General features: G+C 36.1%; 1 protein-coding gene across 2 annotated transcripts in view; it reads right to left on the bottom strand.

The window, feature by feature from the left end:
• The window catches only part of ITGB8 (integrin subunit beta 8), a 93570-nt gene that overhangs the window by 31270 nt on the left and 46960 nt on the right, over nucleotides 1-15340 (bottom strand). For both annotated transcript variants that reach the window (XM_036247452.1, XM_036247451.1), the window contains 3 exons: nucleotides 12989-13235; nucleotides 11768-11933; nucleotides 11027-11185 (listed from right to left, as the gene is read on the bottom strand). In XM_036247452.1, coding sequence (XP_036103345.1) covers nucleotides 11027-11185; nucleotides 11768-11933; nucleotides 12989-13235 — 572 coding nt within the window. The remainder of the gene's footprint in view (nucleotides 1-11026; nucleotides 11186-11767; nucleotides 11934-12988; nucleotides 13236-15340) is intronic.

A 15340-nucleotide genomic window follows, 5' to 3' on the forward strand; every position in this document is an offset into this window, starting at 1 on the left:
TATTTAAAACAGGGAGAATTCTCACAGTTGAATATGCTTAAAATGTATTTTTTAAATGACTTCTCATGTAGCTCTTTTCAGTGCTGTTGAAATCCCTTGCATTTACTGGTTTTCTGAAGGACAGCCAGTACTGAGTTAGTATGGAGATTGAGGCATATGGGGCAAGCTAGAGATCTGAGAACCAGGTACCCTGGGCAAGATATTTATTCTCCCTCCCCACTTTATTTATTGTGGATGGATATGATGATGCCTACCATGTGAAGCTGATGTGGAGATTTAATGAGCTCAGATATGTGAAGGGTCTGGCAGATGACCTAGCTCAGTGGTAATACATGGAGGAACCAGCACAGCATCAGGTGGAAGTACATCAATGGATGCTAGTGTTATATAGTTCAGGTGTGGGTCTTTACTCTGATATTTGAAGTAGCCTTGTGACCTTGCATACATTAACCTGATGTCTCTAAGTTTCAGTCTCTTCAGTTGAAATGGGTTGTGGTGACGTCTGAATGAGTAATATAAGCACGGTGCCCAGCACAAAATAAGTGCTCGATGAATTAGTATTTTCATTAGTAAAATAAATATGTGTCAAGAATAAAGAAGCTCAGAAGCAGAAAAAGAGACATTTAACACTTTCTGGAAGTGAAGAGGCTATTTATTAGGCACAGAGCAAAATAATTGTCTCTTTACTAAAAGATTAAAATTGTATCCTTCCAGGGAATGCTGTCTGATATCAGCAGATATAGAAAAACATCAGAAATAGCCCAATCAGAAAGAAATAAAACACAGATATAATAACTTTATGAAAGTTTGTTAACTCAGCAAAATTATGGATTAAATTAGTCAAGTATCTTCTCAAGCTCCCTTTCTCATCTCCAGTCCTAGAAAAGTTGACTATAATTCCAAGTAGTTCAGATACATGGCAAAAAGAAAGCTCCCCAAATGGCTTACTATAAGTCAAGAATGTGTTAAAGTTGCATGAGACATCAGAGGCAGAATATTAACATTTTTTACTAGGAAGCAAAACTCTTTTAACTCATGCCTAATATGCCTTCTGCAATTCAACTTGAGTCCCCTAAGATGGTGATCAGTTAGCAGCTCATTTATCCAAACAAGGCTGCAGGACAGGGTATGAACTCTGAAACTAGCAGTGAGGAAATTCTGAGGAGTTATATGATAGGTGGGATGAAGAATCACTGACCATAATATGATGAGGCACTCACACAAAAAAGAAGGCTGAGTAGAGAAAGAAACACCAAGTCTAAATGACTAAATACAATGAGAAAACTATGGTAGGATTTTGCCTGTTTGCATCCTCCATCCAGGACTGAAACTCATAGCAACATTTAAAAATCCCATTAAAAAGGGTTCATTGTGTGACCTGTGTGCCTCCTCCAAATACTTGTTCCTTGCCCCCCCTTTTATTGTTACTGGAGATAGTTGGTGTTATTCTTGGCCTCTGCCAAGGGTGGGGTGAAGGATTGTGAGGGCTTTGTGTGAGGTTGGGAATTACCCTGGAAGAGGTGGGTGGGCAGAGAGGGTAAAATTCCAGAACCTTAGTATTAATCACCTATCTTCTACACCATTAACAATTTTTATACTAGCATTTATCATTTTTGAAAGAATACCATATTTTAAACTGCCATTATTACTGAAACTACATTAGTACTCAAGATTTTCATTTTAGCACTTGGAGAAAAATCTGTGGAAAATGTAATTTATTTAATAGTATAACATCATTTGCCATTTACAATATTGTAATAATATGTAAATATAAACTATTTAAAATTATACTTTGTTTTGTAATTTATGTAAGCCAAATTGTCTGCTTTATTTATTCCATAAGTAAGACTGCAACCAGAAAGTTAGAGCAAAAATTACACGAACTTCATTGCTCTACTTCTAGTTTTTTCTTGAGACCCTGCAGAAGAGTGGTTAAGAATACAGATTTTAATAAAGATTGAACTGGACTGAGCCTCATCTTTGTTACTTATTAATTTTTTAGCTGTCTTTCATTAGTCAACTTAGTTCTTCTACCCTTACTTTTTTGTGTTTATAAAAAAAAAAAAAGGACAATTATAACTGCCAAAAAGGAAAGGTAAAAATGTAAGGTAAATTTGATTATGTATGCAGTGTTTGCTATAGTGGCTTCAGTTAGTAAATTCTCAAAGCAAGGTAGTTGTTATTATTCTGGAGTTCACATTGAAATATCTATGTGTACAAGCAACAGAACCCTGGCCCAGGTAATTTGAACATATAAAAAATGTTTTATCCATTATTTCCTTTTATAAATAAAGGAACCAGAGTCTTGGACCAAGAGGTTCAGATAGCATACAACATTACTGGTAATTGGCCGCAGGAGATAAAGCTAGGAAGCAAAGTATTTGATAGCTTGTCTACCTCATACCTTTTAAAATTTCTCTATAATGGCCAAATAGGAGAGGGTGGAGATCATTTTAAAATGAGCAGGTAAATATGCTTAGAGTCAGATCCAGGGTAGCTGTGGATATAGGAGGTTTCAGAGCAATAGTACATCTTGTATATGTAAATGTCATAGCCAAGGGGTCAATCAAAATACTTTCACTTTTATTTTAAGGCAGTGTCCCTAGAAATAAAGGGAATGAGAAGTCTTAGCAAGATGGTCCCTTAAAACACAGACCTGGAATGAGATAAAAGTATTTTTCTAAGATATTAACAAGCACACTCCTCCTTGGTTTACTCAGTACACATCAGTGACATGTGGAATGTTCATTCTTTTAAGTAGGTGCAACAGTGTTGAAGAAGGCAAATGAAGTTCATGATAGAACTTCTTGATGTATAAACTCCTGATGTCATAAGAGCTCCAATACTTTGTAAAATTTTACCAGAATTAGAATTTATTTCCATAAAGTTGTATGGCAAGACATATGTCTAAAGTTATGAGAACATTTCTTTGCCTTAAGGAATCCTTCCTGGCTGAGCAAAAGCAGCCTCTAAAATACAATTATGGAGAGATGAGTTCAATGCCTTGGCAAAACTTCAAAAGAATAATGCAATGCAATTTGAGAATAATGTGATTATTGTTTTTCCTTTAAACAAACAAAAAAACCTCTCCTCATCCCACAACAGTATAATTTCTCTTGTCTCCTCCTCCACTCCCAAGTAAATAAATTCAAACTCCATCTCAAATTAAAAGAGGTTAACTGGAAGGAAGGAAAGATAAGAAATGACTAAATTAAAGTGGATGGATCTACCAAAGTGAAATGTGGCTGAATAGAAGAGAATTAACAAATGGAAAAATAGCTGGAATAACTCCAAATTCTAATTTTTTAAATTCAAACTCTAGTTAATTTTTAAAACCTTTAAATTTGAGGCTGTCTTCAAGAGAATAAACCAGAGATTCCAAAATGGAGGAGAAGTGAATGGAAGCTACACAGACCATCTCCCAGGACCAAACTGGAATTACAAAAAAAATAAAGACAAATCATCAGGAAAAAGCAACAGAAGAGCAGCTTGTGAGGACCACATTAACAGGGATACTGAATCGATCCTGGTAGGATTGTGGAGGCATGAGAGGGGGTTGGAAGCCCATGGAAGCAGCAGTCTGAGCCATGAGCAGTGCCCACGAGGTTAAACTCCCAAGTGGCTCCACAGTGCAGAAAGCCGGGCCAGAGCGCTAAAATAGCCACAGCCACTCACCTTGGGCTCCGGCAGAGGGAGAGCAGACTGGACTGGAACTGTATAGGGACACTCGGGATTTGGAGGGCCCTGAGAGCTTTTGCAGAGTTTCGGTCAGGCAGGACTGTGGTCATCTTACTCCTTCCCAGGGCTCTGGGGAGAGGCTGCGGCCCCTCCTCTGAGATTCAACCCCACCAGGTGGGCCATTGAAATGCAATTTGAGGCTCATTAACAACCAGCATCTACCCCACCCTTGGGAAATCCCATTATCCTGAACATCTGAGGGAGTTTTTCATTCAACTGAGAACCCAAGGCTCTTCAAGTAACCGCAATTGATAGCCTCCAGGCAGAAAGTTAGAGGTTAACTGAACCATTCCTGGGCTTGCAACTCTACTCAGGAAAGTAAGACTTGACAGTGGTGTTTATTGTGGGTCCTCCCTCACTCAACCAAACACAGTAGAGGGAGCCACAAAAAGCAGAACACCAACATCCACAGGGAAAATTTGGCAGGCTCCAAAGACCACTGAGATAGCCAAAATTGGAAACAAAGAAACAAATTCCAAATGAAAAAACAAGAGACTTCTACCAAATATGAGATAAATGAAATACAGTTAAGAAAGTTAACAGAGTTAGAATTCAGAGCCATGATCCTGAGGAACCTCAACAGCATGAGTAAGGACATAAACACCATGAGTAAAGACATAGAAATGTTAAAAATCAACCAATTGGAAATGAAAAACCACCAAGAAGAAATGAAGAATGACATAGCAGAAATAAAGAACACATTGGAAGGACTAAACAGCAGAGAAGAGGAAGCTGAGGATGGGATCAGTGAGTTAGAAGATAGGGTAGAAAGAAAATCAACGAATCAGAAAACCAAAAGGAAACACAATTAAAATACAGGAAGACAGCTTAAGAGAACTGTGAGACAACTGGAAACGTAATAATATTCACATCATAGGAGTCCCCGAAGAAGAAGAAAATGAGCAATGGTTAGAGAATATATGAAGAAATAGTAACAGACAACTTCCGTAATATGGTGAAGGAAGAAGGCATTCAAGTTCAAGAAGCACAGAGAGCCTCAAGTAAGAACCAAAACAGGCCCACACCAAGACACATAGTAATTAAAATGCCAAAAATTAAAGACAAAGAGAATCCTAAAGGCAGCAAGAGAAAAACAACAGGTTACCTACAAAGGAACCCCCATAATGCTATCAACTGATTTCTCAACAGAAACACTACAGGCCAGAAGAGAATGGCATGAATTAATCAAGGTCATGAAAAACAAGGATCTGAATCCAAGACTACTCTACCCAGTAAGACTGTCATTCAAAACAGAAGGTCAAATAAAGAGCTTCCCAGGAAAAAAAAAAAAAGGCTAAAGGAATACATTAGCACCAAACCAACACTGCAAGAAATGTTAAAAGGACTGCTGTAATTAGTAGAAGAAATAGGAAGAAAAATATAACCACACTAAACAAAAATTGCAATAAGTAAGTACATATCAATAATCACCTTCAGTGTAAATGGACTAAATGCTCTGATAAAAAGACACAGAGTAGCTGACTGGATGACAAGCATGACTCACATATGTGTTGTTTACAAGAGACCCACCTCACAACAAAAGACTCACAAAGGTTGAAAGTGAAGGGATGGAAAAAAAATCTTCCAAGCAAACGGAAAGGGAAAAAAAGCTGGAGTAGCAATACTCATACCTGATTAAATAGATTTCAAAATGAAGGCCATAACTAGAGACAAAGAAAGCCACTATATAATACTGAAGAGATCTATCCAACAGGAAGGTATAACCTTGATAAACATATATGCACCCAATTTAGGAGCACCAAAATATATTAAAAATCTTCTGGAGGACTTCAAAAGGAGAAATCAACAGCAATACAATCATAGCAGGGGACTTCAACACCCCGCTGACATCACTGGATAGATCCTCTAGACAAAAACTTACCAAGGAAACAGACACTCTAAATGAAGCACTAGACCAAATGGATTTAATAGATATCTACAGAGAATTACACCCGAAAAATAGAGAATTCACATTCTTCTCAAGTTCACATGGGACATTCTCAATGATATACCACATGTTAGGACACAAACTAAGTCTCTACAAGTTCAGTAAGATTGAAATCATATCAAGCATCTTCTCAGATCACAATGGCATGAAACTAGAAATCAATTGCAACAAGAACATGTGCAAAGACATTGGAACACATGGAGGCTAAATAGCATGTTATGAAACAATGAATGGGTTACCAAGGAGATCAAGGAAGAAATTTAAAACTTCCTGGAAACAAATGAACATGAACACACAACAACCCAAAATCTATGTGATGCAGCGAAAGCAGTTCTGAGAGGGAAGTTCATAGCACTACAGGCCTACCTCAAGAAACAAGAAAAATTTCTAATAGACTATCTAACCTCACAACTTAAATAACTAGAAAGCAAACAAAAAGAAATCCCAGAGCGAGTAGATTAGAGCAGAAATAAATGACATAGAGACCAAAAAAAAAAAAAAAAAAAGCAAAGGATCAATGAAAGAAAGAGGTGGTTTTTCAAAAAGATAAACAAGATTGATAGACCCTTAGCTAGACTCACAGAGAAACAAAGAGAGAGAACCCAAATACACAAAATCAGAAATGAAAGAGGAGAACTAACAACTGACACCACAGAAATACAAAAGATCATTAACAAGTACTATGAATTATATGGCAACAAATTTGACAATCTAAGTGAAATGGACAAATTTATTGAAACACATAGTCTCCCAAAACTGGACAGGGAAGAGATAGAAAAACTTGAACAGAACAATAACAAACTAAGGAAATTGAAGAGGTAATCAGGACTCTCCCAGCAAACAAAAGCCCAGAGCCGGTTGGCTTCATGGGAGAGTTTTACCGAACATTCAAAGAAGAGCTAACACCCATTCTCCTCAAACTATTTTAAAAAATTCAAGAGGAAGGAACACTTCCAAACTTGTTTTATGAGGCCAGCATAATTCTAATTCCAAAATCAGAAAAAGACACTACAAAGAGAGAAAACTATAGGCCAATATCCCTGATGAACATAGATGCCAAAATCCTGAACAAAATACTAGCAAATCGGATCCAGCAATACATCAAAAAAATTTTTCATCATGACCAAGTGGGATTCATCCCAGGGATACAAAGCTGGTATAATATATGCAAGTCAATAAATATGATACACCACATAAACAAAATGAAGAATAAAAACCACATGATCATATCAATACATGCTGAAAAAGCATTGAACAAAATCCACCACCCATTTCTGATAAACATTCTCAGCAATGTGGGAATAGAGGGATCGTATCTTGACGTAATAAAGGCCATATATGAAGACCTACAGCTAATATCATAATCAATAGGCAAAAACTAAAAGCATTTCCCTTAAGAACAGAAACAAGACAGGGATGCCCACTTTCACCACTCTTATTTAACATAGTACTAGAAGTCTTAGCCACAGCAATCAGACATGAAGAAAAAATAAAAGGGATCCAAATTGGAAAGGACGAAGGGAAACTGTCATTATTCACAGATGACATGATATTATACATAGAAAACCCTAAAGACTCCGTCAAAAATCTACTACACTTAATAAATGAATTTGCAAAATAGCAGGATATAAAATTAATGTCAAGAAATCTACGACATTCTTATACACCAAAGATGAAGTCACAGAAAGAGAAACTAAAAAATCAATTCCATTCACCATGGCAAAATTCCATTCATCGTGGCAAAAAAAAATTAACATACCTAGGAATAAACTTAACCAAAGGAGTAAAGTACCTCTTTGCAGAAAATGACAGGTTATTGGAAAAAGAAATAGAGGAAGATATAAAAAAGTGGTAGCACATACCTTGTTCATGGATTGGAAGAGTTTACATCATTAAAATGTCCATACTACCCAAAGCTATCTATAGATTCAATGTAATCCCCATCAAAATACCAATGACATATTTCACAGAACTAGAACAAATACTTCAAAAGTTCATATGCAACCAGAAAAGACCCCGAATAGCAATCTTGAAAAAGAAGAATAAAGTTGGAGGGATCACAATACCAGATATCAGGTTGTGCTGCAAAGCCACTGTAATCAAAACAGCCTGGTACTGGCACAAGAACAGGCATTAAAGACCAGTGGAACAGAACAGATAACCCAGAAATGGACCCAACTCATTATGCTGAATTAATATTTGACAAAGGAGGCAAGAGCATACAATAGAGTAAAGACAGCCTCTTTAATAAATGGTGTTGGGAAAATTAAACAGCTACATGCAAAAAAATGAAACTAGACCATCAACTTATACCACACACAAGAATAAACTCAAAATGGATAAAAGACTGAAATGTGACCCGTGAATCCATAAAAATCCTAGAAGAAAATGTAGGCAACAAAATTTTGGACATCATATGCAGCAGAATTTTCACTGATACATCACCTAACGCAACAGAAACAAAGGAAAACACATGGGGCTATCTCAAACTCAAAAGCTTCTACACAGCAAAAGATATAATCATCAAAATGGAAAGGCAACCCACTGTATGGGAGAGCATCTTTCCAATGATACATCAGATAAGGGGTAATTTCCAAAATATATAGAGTACTTATACAACTCATCAAAAGGAAGACAAAGAACCCAATTAAAAAAATTGTCAGAAGTGCTAAATAGACACCTCTCAAATGGCCAAGAGATATATGAAGAAATTCTCAATATCACTAATCATCAGAGAGATGCAAATTAAAACAACAATGGGCTCTGGCCAATTTGGTTCAGCGGTTGAGCATAGGCCTGTGGACCAGAGAGTCCTGGGTTTGGGTCCCGCTTGGGGCATGTACCACATACACACACACAAATAATAAATAAATAAATAAATAAATAAATAAATAAATAAATAAATAAATAAAATGGAGACTGTTTTAAAAAAACAACAACAATGAGGTGTCACACCTATCAGAATGGCCGCCATCAAGTCATCAAACAACAAGTGTTGGCGAGGGTGTGGAGAAAAGGGGCTGTAGTACACTGCTGGTAGGAATGCAGACTGGTGCAGTCATGGAAAAGACTATGGTGTTACCTCAAAAAATTAAAAGTCGAATTGCCATTTGACCCAGTGATCTCACTTCTAGGAATATACCCTAGGAAGCCTGAAACACCAATCAGAAAGAATATATGTACCCCCATTTTCATAGCAGCACTATTTACAATAGCTAAGATGTGGAAACAGCCCAAGTGTCCATCAGTAGAAGAGTAGATAAAAAGCAGTGGTCCATATTCACAATGGAGTACTATGCAGCTGTAAGAAGGAAAGATCTCTTATCCTTTGAGAAGACATGGAGGGAGCTGGAAAGTATCTTAAGCAAAACAAGGCAAGCAGAAAAAGACAAATACCACATGATCTCACTTATTTGTGGAATATAATGAACATAACTGCCTGAGGAATAAGGTAGACCCAGAGACGTGGAAGTAGGGTATAGACTGAGAACCCTCAGAAGAGGGGTGGTGGGGGCAGGGAAGAGTTAAACCACAGAACTTATATGCATGTATGCATAACCAATGGACATGGACAACAAAGCCGGGGACAGGGTTGGGGGATGGGGAGGAAGGATTCAATGGGGAACAAAAAGAGAAACATCTGTAACAAAAATAAATTAATAAAAATAAATTAAAAAATTAAAATACATGTAAACTATAAAAACAAATTAGAATAAACCAGCCAAGGGTTGAACTTTTTTTATGCAGTAGTACCATTTCTCCTCTAGACTTTCAACAATTCTGACAGGGTGGTTCCAGATTAACTGATTTTAAGCAATTTAAATTTTACTCATGGGTGCCACACACATTTTGGCATCATTTATATGTTTTTAATATAGCAGTTCCCAAACTGGGCATGAGGTTCCTTGTAGCACTGTAGTACACTCACCAGGATTCCTTGATATGTCTTAAATTTTCAAGGGAAACACAGTGATACTTGGCATCTCTCAGGTACCTGGAGGTGGTTCACAGTTTTATTAATGCATTTGGCTCTGTTTCTTTAGAGGACATCATGTCTTTACAAAGCTGGGCAGAATGAAAATCAGTGTGAAATAGGAAATGAAGGTAGTGATGTCCAATCTGATTCCAAGGCTTGGAAGTTCCCATTAGTAACTGATTTACTAAGAATGACATAACTATATGTGCTTCATGATGTATATTCTTATTATTAATCCTCACCAAGGACATTTTTCCATTTTTTGTTCAGATAGAGTGGGAGAGAGAGGAAGAGAGAGAGAAACATCGACGTGAAAGGGACACATGTGGCTGCCACCCGCACAACCAGGGCCGGGGACAAACTGCAACCGAGGCACACGCCCTTAGTGGGAACTGAACCCAGGTCTCTCTGAACTGCAGGCCGATGCTCTAACCACTGAGCCAAACTGGCCAGGGCCATGATGTATATTATTTTTTAACTGGCTGCTATGTTTTTGGGACATAAGTAGTTAAGTTATTTGGACCTGACTACTTAAAAAGAGAATTGTCAGGTTTTTGTTTTATTTTTGTTTTGGCCAAGTGGCACCAGGGAAAAAATTACTCAGACATTAGAGTATGACGATCTGAGAAAATTTGGAAGTTTCTGTTCTAGTATTTGCATGAATGTATATATATGTGTCAGTGTAAGAAATAAATGATGATTTTTGCAGTTGATTTTTCACATGTAGAACAATAATGCTGAGAACGATATGATACTAGGAGAGTATATAAAAATATGTGATTCAGAGCTGAAACATCCGTAGAAAACAATCCAGATATTTACTAATTTAATAAAAAGAGCCCCTAAATACAGGTAAGCTTTTCAGGGAAGAAGTGAGGTACAGAATATTAAAAGTTGGCCTTATTTTACCCTTTTCCACCCCTTGTCTCTACTTAGATTCTACCTGTTATTTTGTGAGGCTTCCTCAGGCCAAATACAGTTTTCTTACTAACCCTTAATATGTTTGTAGATACCAACACTGCAGAATTAGTTTATTTATATGAAGCAGATACACACACACATTTTTAAGTCCTTTAGTTACATAAAAAATAAACTCTTCTATAATTTTTGTTTTCATAAATTATATAGTGCTTTGTAGTACATCAGAAAGTCAGTTGCTAGATATTGTCAAAGTATTGTAGCTTCATATTTTATTGATCAGCATTTATATGTTTCATTGTTCCAGAAATTCTCTCTCATGGCTTATCCTGACTTTGTTTGATATTCTTTGAGGTAATTTCTTAGTGTAAGATTAGCTGAATTTCCCATTTAAACATATGCTTCAACCAAGAGTCTTAACTACTAAGGGGATAAGGTTACATTACCATGCTTGTTGATCTGACGTAGATGTTGTTTTTTAGATGGCAGTTTCCATCATTTGGCACCACTATGCCTGCCAATTTGCTGTCAAGAGCAAGATGAGATGTCTGATCTGTCATCACCAGCAGCAATCTTTTAGCTTCTTTTCGCCATCCAATATGACTCTTAAAATAAACATATAATTAGACCTTGTACAATAACACAGATCTATACTGTGATCTTTATCTCAAGTAAACATTACATTCTAGTGCACCAACATCAAGTCAGGTTAGAATGATGTGCACAGATAAAATGCTGTTTCATTAATAGAATTAACTTTTATTTTTATATTCTCTATTTTACCACAGCCACTTAACCACATTAGCTCTTGCCTAGAGATTTGTAGTGTTCCCCGAGTGAAGACAAGTCAGGTGTAAGAAGTGCAGAGCACCCAATGTGAGTTGGACAACAGGCTCTTCCTGGTTTTCCTTTGAATGGTGGTGAGTGGAAAGAGCAGCCATTTTGGAAAGGATTTTCCAAGTATATAAGTTAGTTTCTTTTTTATCTTTTTCTATTATAACCCATTCCAAATTTAGACCTTCAGTCCTGAACATATACCAAAATGAGTAACATTGGTGATGAATAAGAGATAGAAGTTTTTCTTCTATGCTATGTTTTTACTCCTTATATCAAAAAGAAAATAAAAATCCCAAATTCTTGGGGAGTTTTGCATTTGCGCAAATGCTCAATGGTGTGAAATTTCTTACCTCACAGACAGCTGCCTGAAGCATAGCATCAAAACCTCCTTCTGGTGTATCGATATTTCCAGAGATCTTCTGTCTATGAACTGCTTTTTCAAACTCAGTGATGTTCTCTGTCAAAGACAGCACATGGATGTATCCATGGGGTGGCATACAGTCTAAATTGTAGTCACTGTGGGCAAAGAAGAAATGCAGATTCTGTTTTGCTGTGCTTCTTTCATAGATTCAAAATGCTACTCACAGTAAAATTGTGTGGTTGGTGTGAGAAGGTAATAGTTTTTTGTTTGTTTATTTGTTTTGCCAAGGAAGTTTTATAAGAGAAAACCTGTACTTTAGAAAGCCAGAGGAAAGCTCAAGATTGGTGACTATTTCTTTGCAAGTAGGATATAAGAATATAGCAGTTTGGTGTTGAAAATATGAAGAAGATTAAACATATTTCGTATATAATATCCAAGGCATTTTATTATGCTAACATGTAGTATTAATTTTTAAGAGGAGATAAGAATGATAACATTTGATCATGGAACAACTGAAAAACACTTTTTGGGAAATGGTTTTAGGAACTTAGTGAAAATATTATACTATTGTTAGATTATTTTCAAATATTGTGCTATTTTTTTAAACGTGATGCTTGGTATTCAATTATTGATGAACACTCAAAGTTAATTAAAATTATTTTGAGAATTCTATGATGTTCCAGAAAGTGAGAATCATTCTTCAGGTGCATCCAGGTCAGGAGAAGGCTCAAGAAGCTCCCTGCGATGTTTCAGCCCTGTTCTAGTACAGCAGAGTTGTTTTGGTAAATTAAAATGTATACTGAAAAGTGATCTGGGCAATTTATGGAAGTAGGAAAGATGATGTTAAAATGAAATGCTTTTTTAAGGGAGAACTAAACATTTTTATTTATCTCTGAAAATTTTACAGGCTAATTAGAATATTGTGTGAGAAACTTGATTACTGGAGATTTGTCGAAAATTATTCATATTATTTGTAAAAAAAAAAAATGTAAGTGAATGATATTTGAAAAATATATAAAATAAAAATTTGAAGCTACAAGTAATCTCAGAAACTTTCAGATAGAAACATACTTCCCCTCCAAATATTTTCACTTCTCTTCATAAAACTAAAATATAAAATATAGTAATTCCTTTATATAAAAACAAAGTGAGATTTAATAAGAAGAAAACTTCATTTAGCATTATGAAATCCACCTCAAACACTAGATACCTGCATTGATTATGTATCCTTTCTGGGTGGATGCTAATGTATGGCGAAACTGTTTTATCAACATATGAGCCAAATCCAAGGCGGAAGTCACGGGAGAAAAATGCCATTTTTTTAGATAAATCATTTCCAACGGAATTTAATTTTTCAATATTATTGTGCATTGATGCTGAAACATCAACCAGATAATAAAGATCCACAGGATATTTCTTCAGAGGATGAATTTTCAGCATGAAATTAGCTTCAGCTCCTAGTTCAAAGAAAGACAAATATCATGTATATATTTTAAACATCTCTGGATAAGCCGTCAATAAATCAGTTGAATTTTAGATGTAGAACAATTATTATAGATTTATGTATAATGAATGAAATTAGGAGTATTCCAGGATAATTTTTAGGCAATTTGAAAACCATACAAATTTATGAGTTTCCAACTTCTACAATGTATTTCTCAAAATTCTATAGAGCAGATAGAGATAATACCAAGTAGACCAGCTCAATATAAATGTAACAGGAAATGTGTTTATTACCATATGAACCTGTATTTCTATCTAGAAAAGCATAGCACGAGACAGCAAGCAGCCTTCTATCTCAAGAGATAGTAGGTGGCTGTGTTTGAAGGTGGCTTTCAGGTCTGAAGAAAACAAGAAAGAAAACTTGCCTTTTATTGGATGCAGTTCTTAATTTATCCTTTGGGGTTAAGGCATATTTACACATGAGACATGGCACTCTGTTACTGAAAAGTATATTAAGCTATTCAGAATAATTTGTACCTCATCAAAAATTACTTGACAAGATTCTTCTCAGAAGTTAGTTGTGAGGAGGAATGAGACAGTGGTCTAAAGAAGAGTAACTGGAAGGGCCACATTGAGGACCTGCAATGTAGGGGATATCATTTGTGCAACCCTTGCTGGGTTCTCAAAAAATCTGTGCTGTAGAGGGATCACAGAGGCAAGGGAACTGGGTAGGAAGAGGGTCACAACAAGGAGGACTGTGGAGCCTCCCAGGGTCAACCCTGCAGAGTTGGTAGTCAGTCTGTATTTACTTTTTTTTAAAGGTAGGTGGTGCAAAGTGATCAATTTAAATACTTTGTGAATTTTACTTTTTTAAATAATAAAGCAAATGCTTTGTAAGTAATTCATTATTTGTCCATGGAGGATATTTTTTGAGTGGAAAAAATTCTAATTAACACCAATTTGTATGCATAATTGGTAGCCTGATCTGCCTAATAAAGGAATCCTCTAATCTATCAAATTATATTTTCAGTCTTAATGTGCTTAAGAGTAGCAATATTTTCTCTTAAATTATTTCACAAGTACAATGCTTTTCAGCCAGATTAAGGAATGTATTCAAAATAGTAAGTTTTTTTCTGGTACCTAACAATTATGGGAGAAAGGGGCTATTTACTCATTCTTAATTTGTCATCATATGGAGGAAACCCCTTTACTCTAACACTCCTAATTTGTTGGCCCAAGAGTTTGGGAGGAAAAATTGGGTATGTGTCATGCAGCCTAGCCGGCTCTCTCAGTCCTTACGTTTAGGAGCTGGTCTACCTCCAGAGAGGCTCTGCTTTTCAGGTATCTGGTGAAAAAGCCTGCCTATGTGGAAGTATCCTGCAATTTGGGTAGAGAATTTCAGTTCACAGTGATAGAATCTGGCACACAGGGATAGATTGGTGAAAACAGAAACGGAGTATAATTGGGGAGCGTGCTTCATGAGGAGGAGTTTGGACTTGAATGTATGGGTCAGTATTGAAACTTTTTTTTTTTTTTTACAAATTATATAGTTGTTTTTTAATCACTGACTTGGAAATATGGCTGAAAGCCTTAGGCACTGACCACATGGTATTTTCATCTTGGTGGATCATTACAGTATATGGTAGCTCTGTCTAAAGATGAATGGCTATCTGTTTTTATAGAGTCATTGCAAAATAAACAGTTAAGCATATTGTGCAGGTTGTTATATTGTTGGTTATCTCAGCCAATAAGCAGAGTTTGTGAAGCATCAGCAAAACACAGTCCTTGGAGGCCTAAGCTATTCAGGGAGCTCCAAGCAAATGCTAGCTACATGAGTCCTCAACACACACCAGCTGCTCATAGCCTAGCAAGCAAATCCTGGTCTCACTAGATGTTAGTAATTACTGCTGTTACTATTACTAGATTCTAAGCAACATTAGGGTAAGAACTGTTTATTTATCTCTGAAGCCTCTGGATCTGGTACATGCATAGCTACTCATAAATATTCTTTAACTATACAATATTTGAAACAGATTTTTATATAGCATTTTATTTCTTTATTATTATTATTGTTATTATTATTTTTATTTTTTATCCTCACCTGAGGACATTTTTCTAT

The sequence above is a fragment of the Molossus molossus genome, unplaced genomic scaffold, assembly GCF_014108415.1.
Source record: "Molossus molossus isolate mMolMol1 unplaced genomic scaffold, mMolMol1.p scaffold_m16_p_7, whole genome shotgun sequence".
Lineage (NCBI taxonomy): Eukaryota > Metazoa > Chordata > Mammalia > Chiroptera > Molossidae > Molossus > Molossus molossus.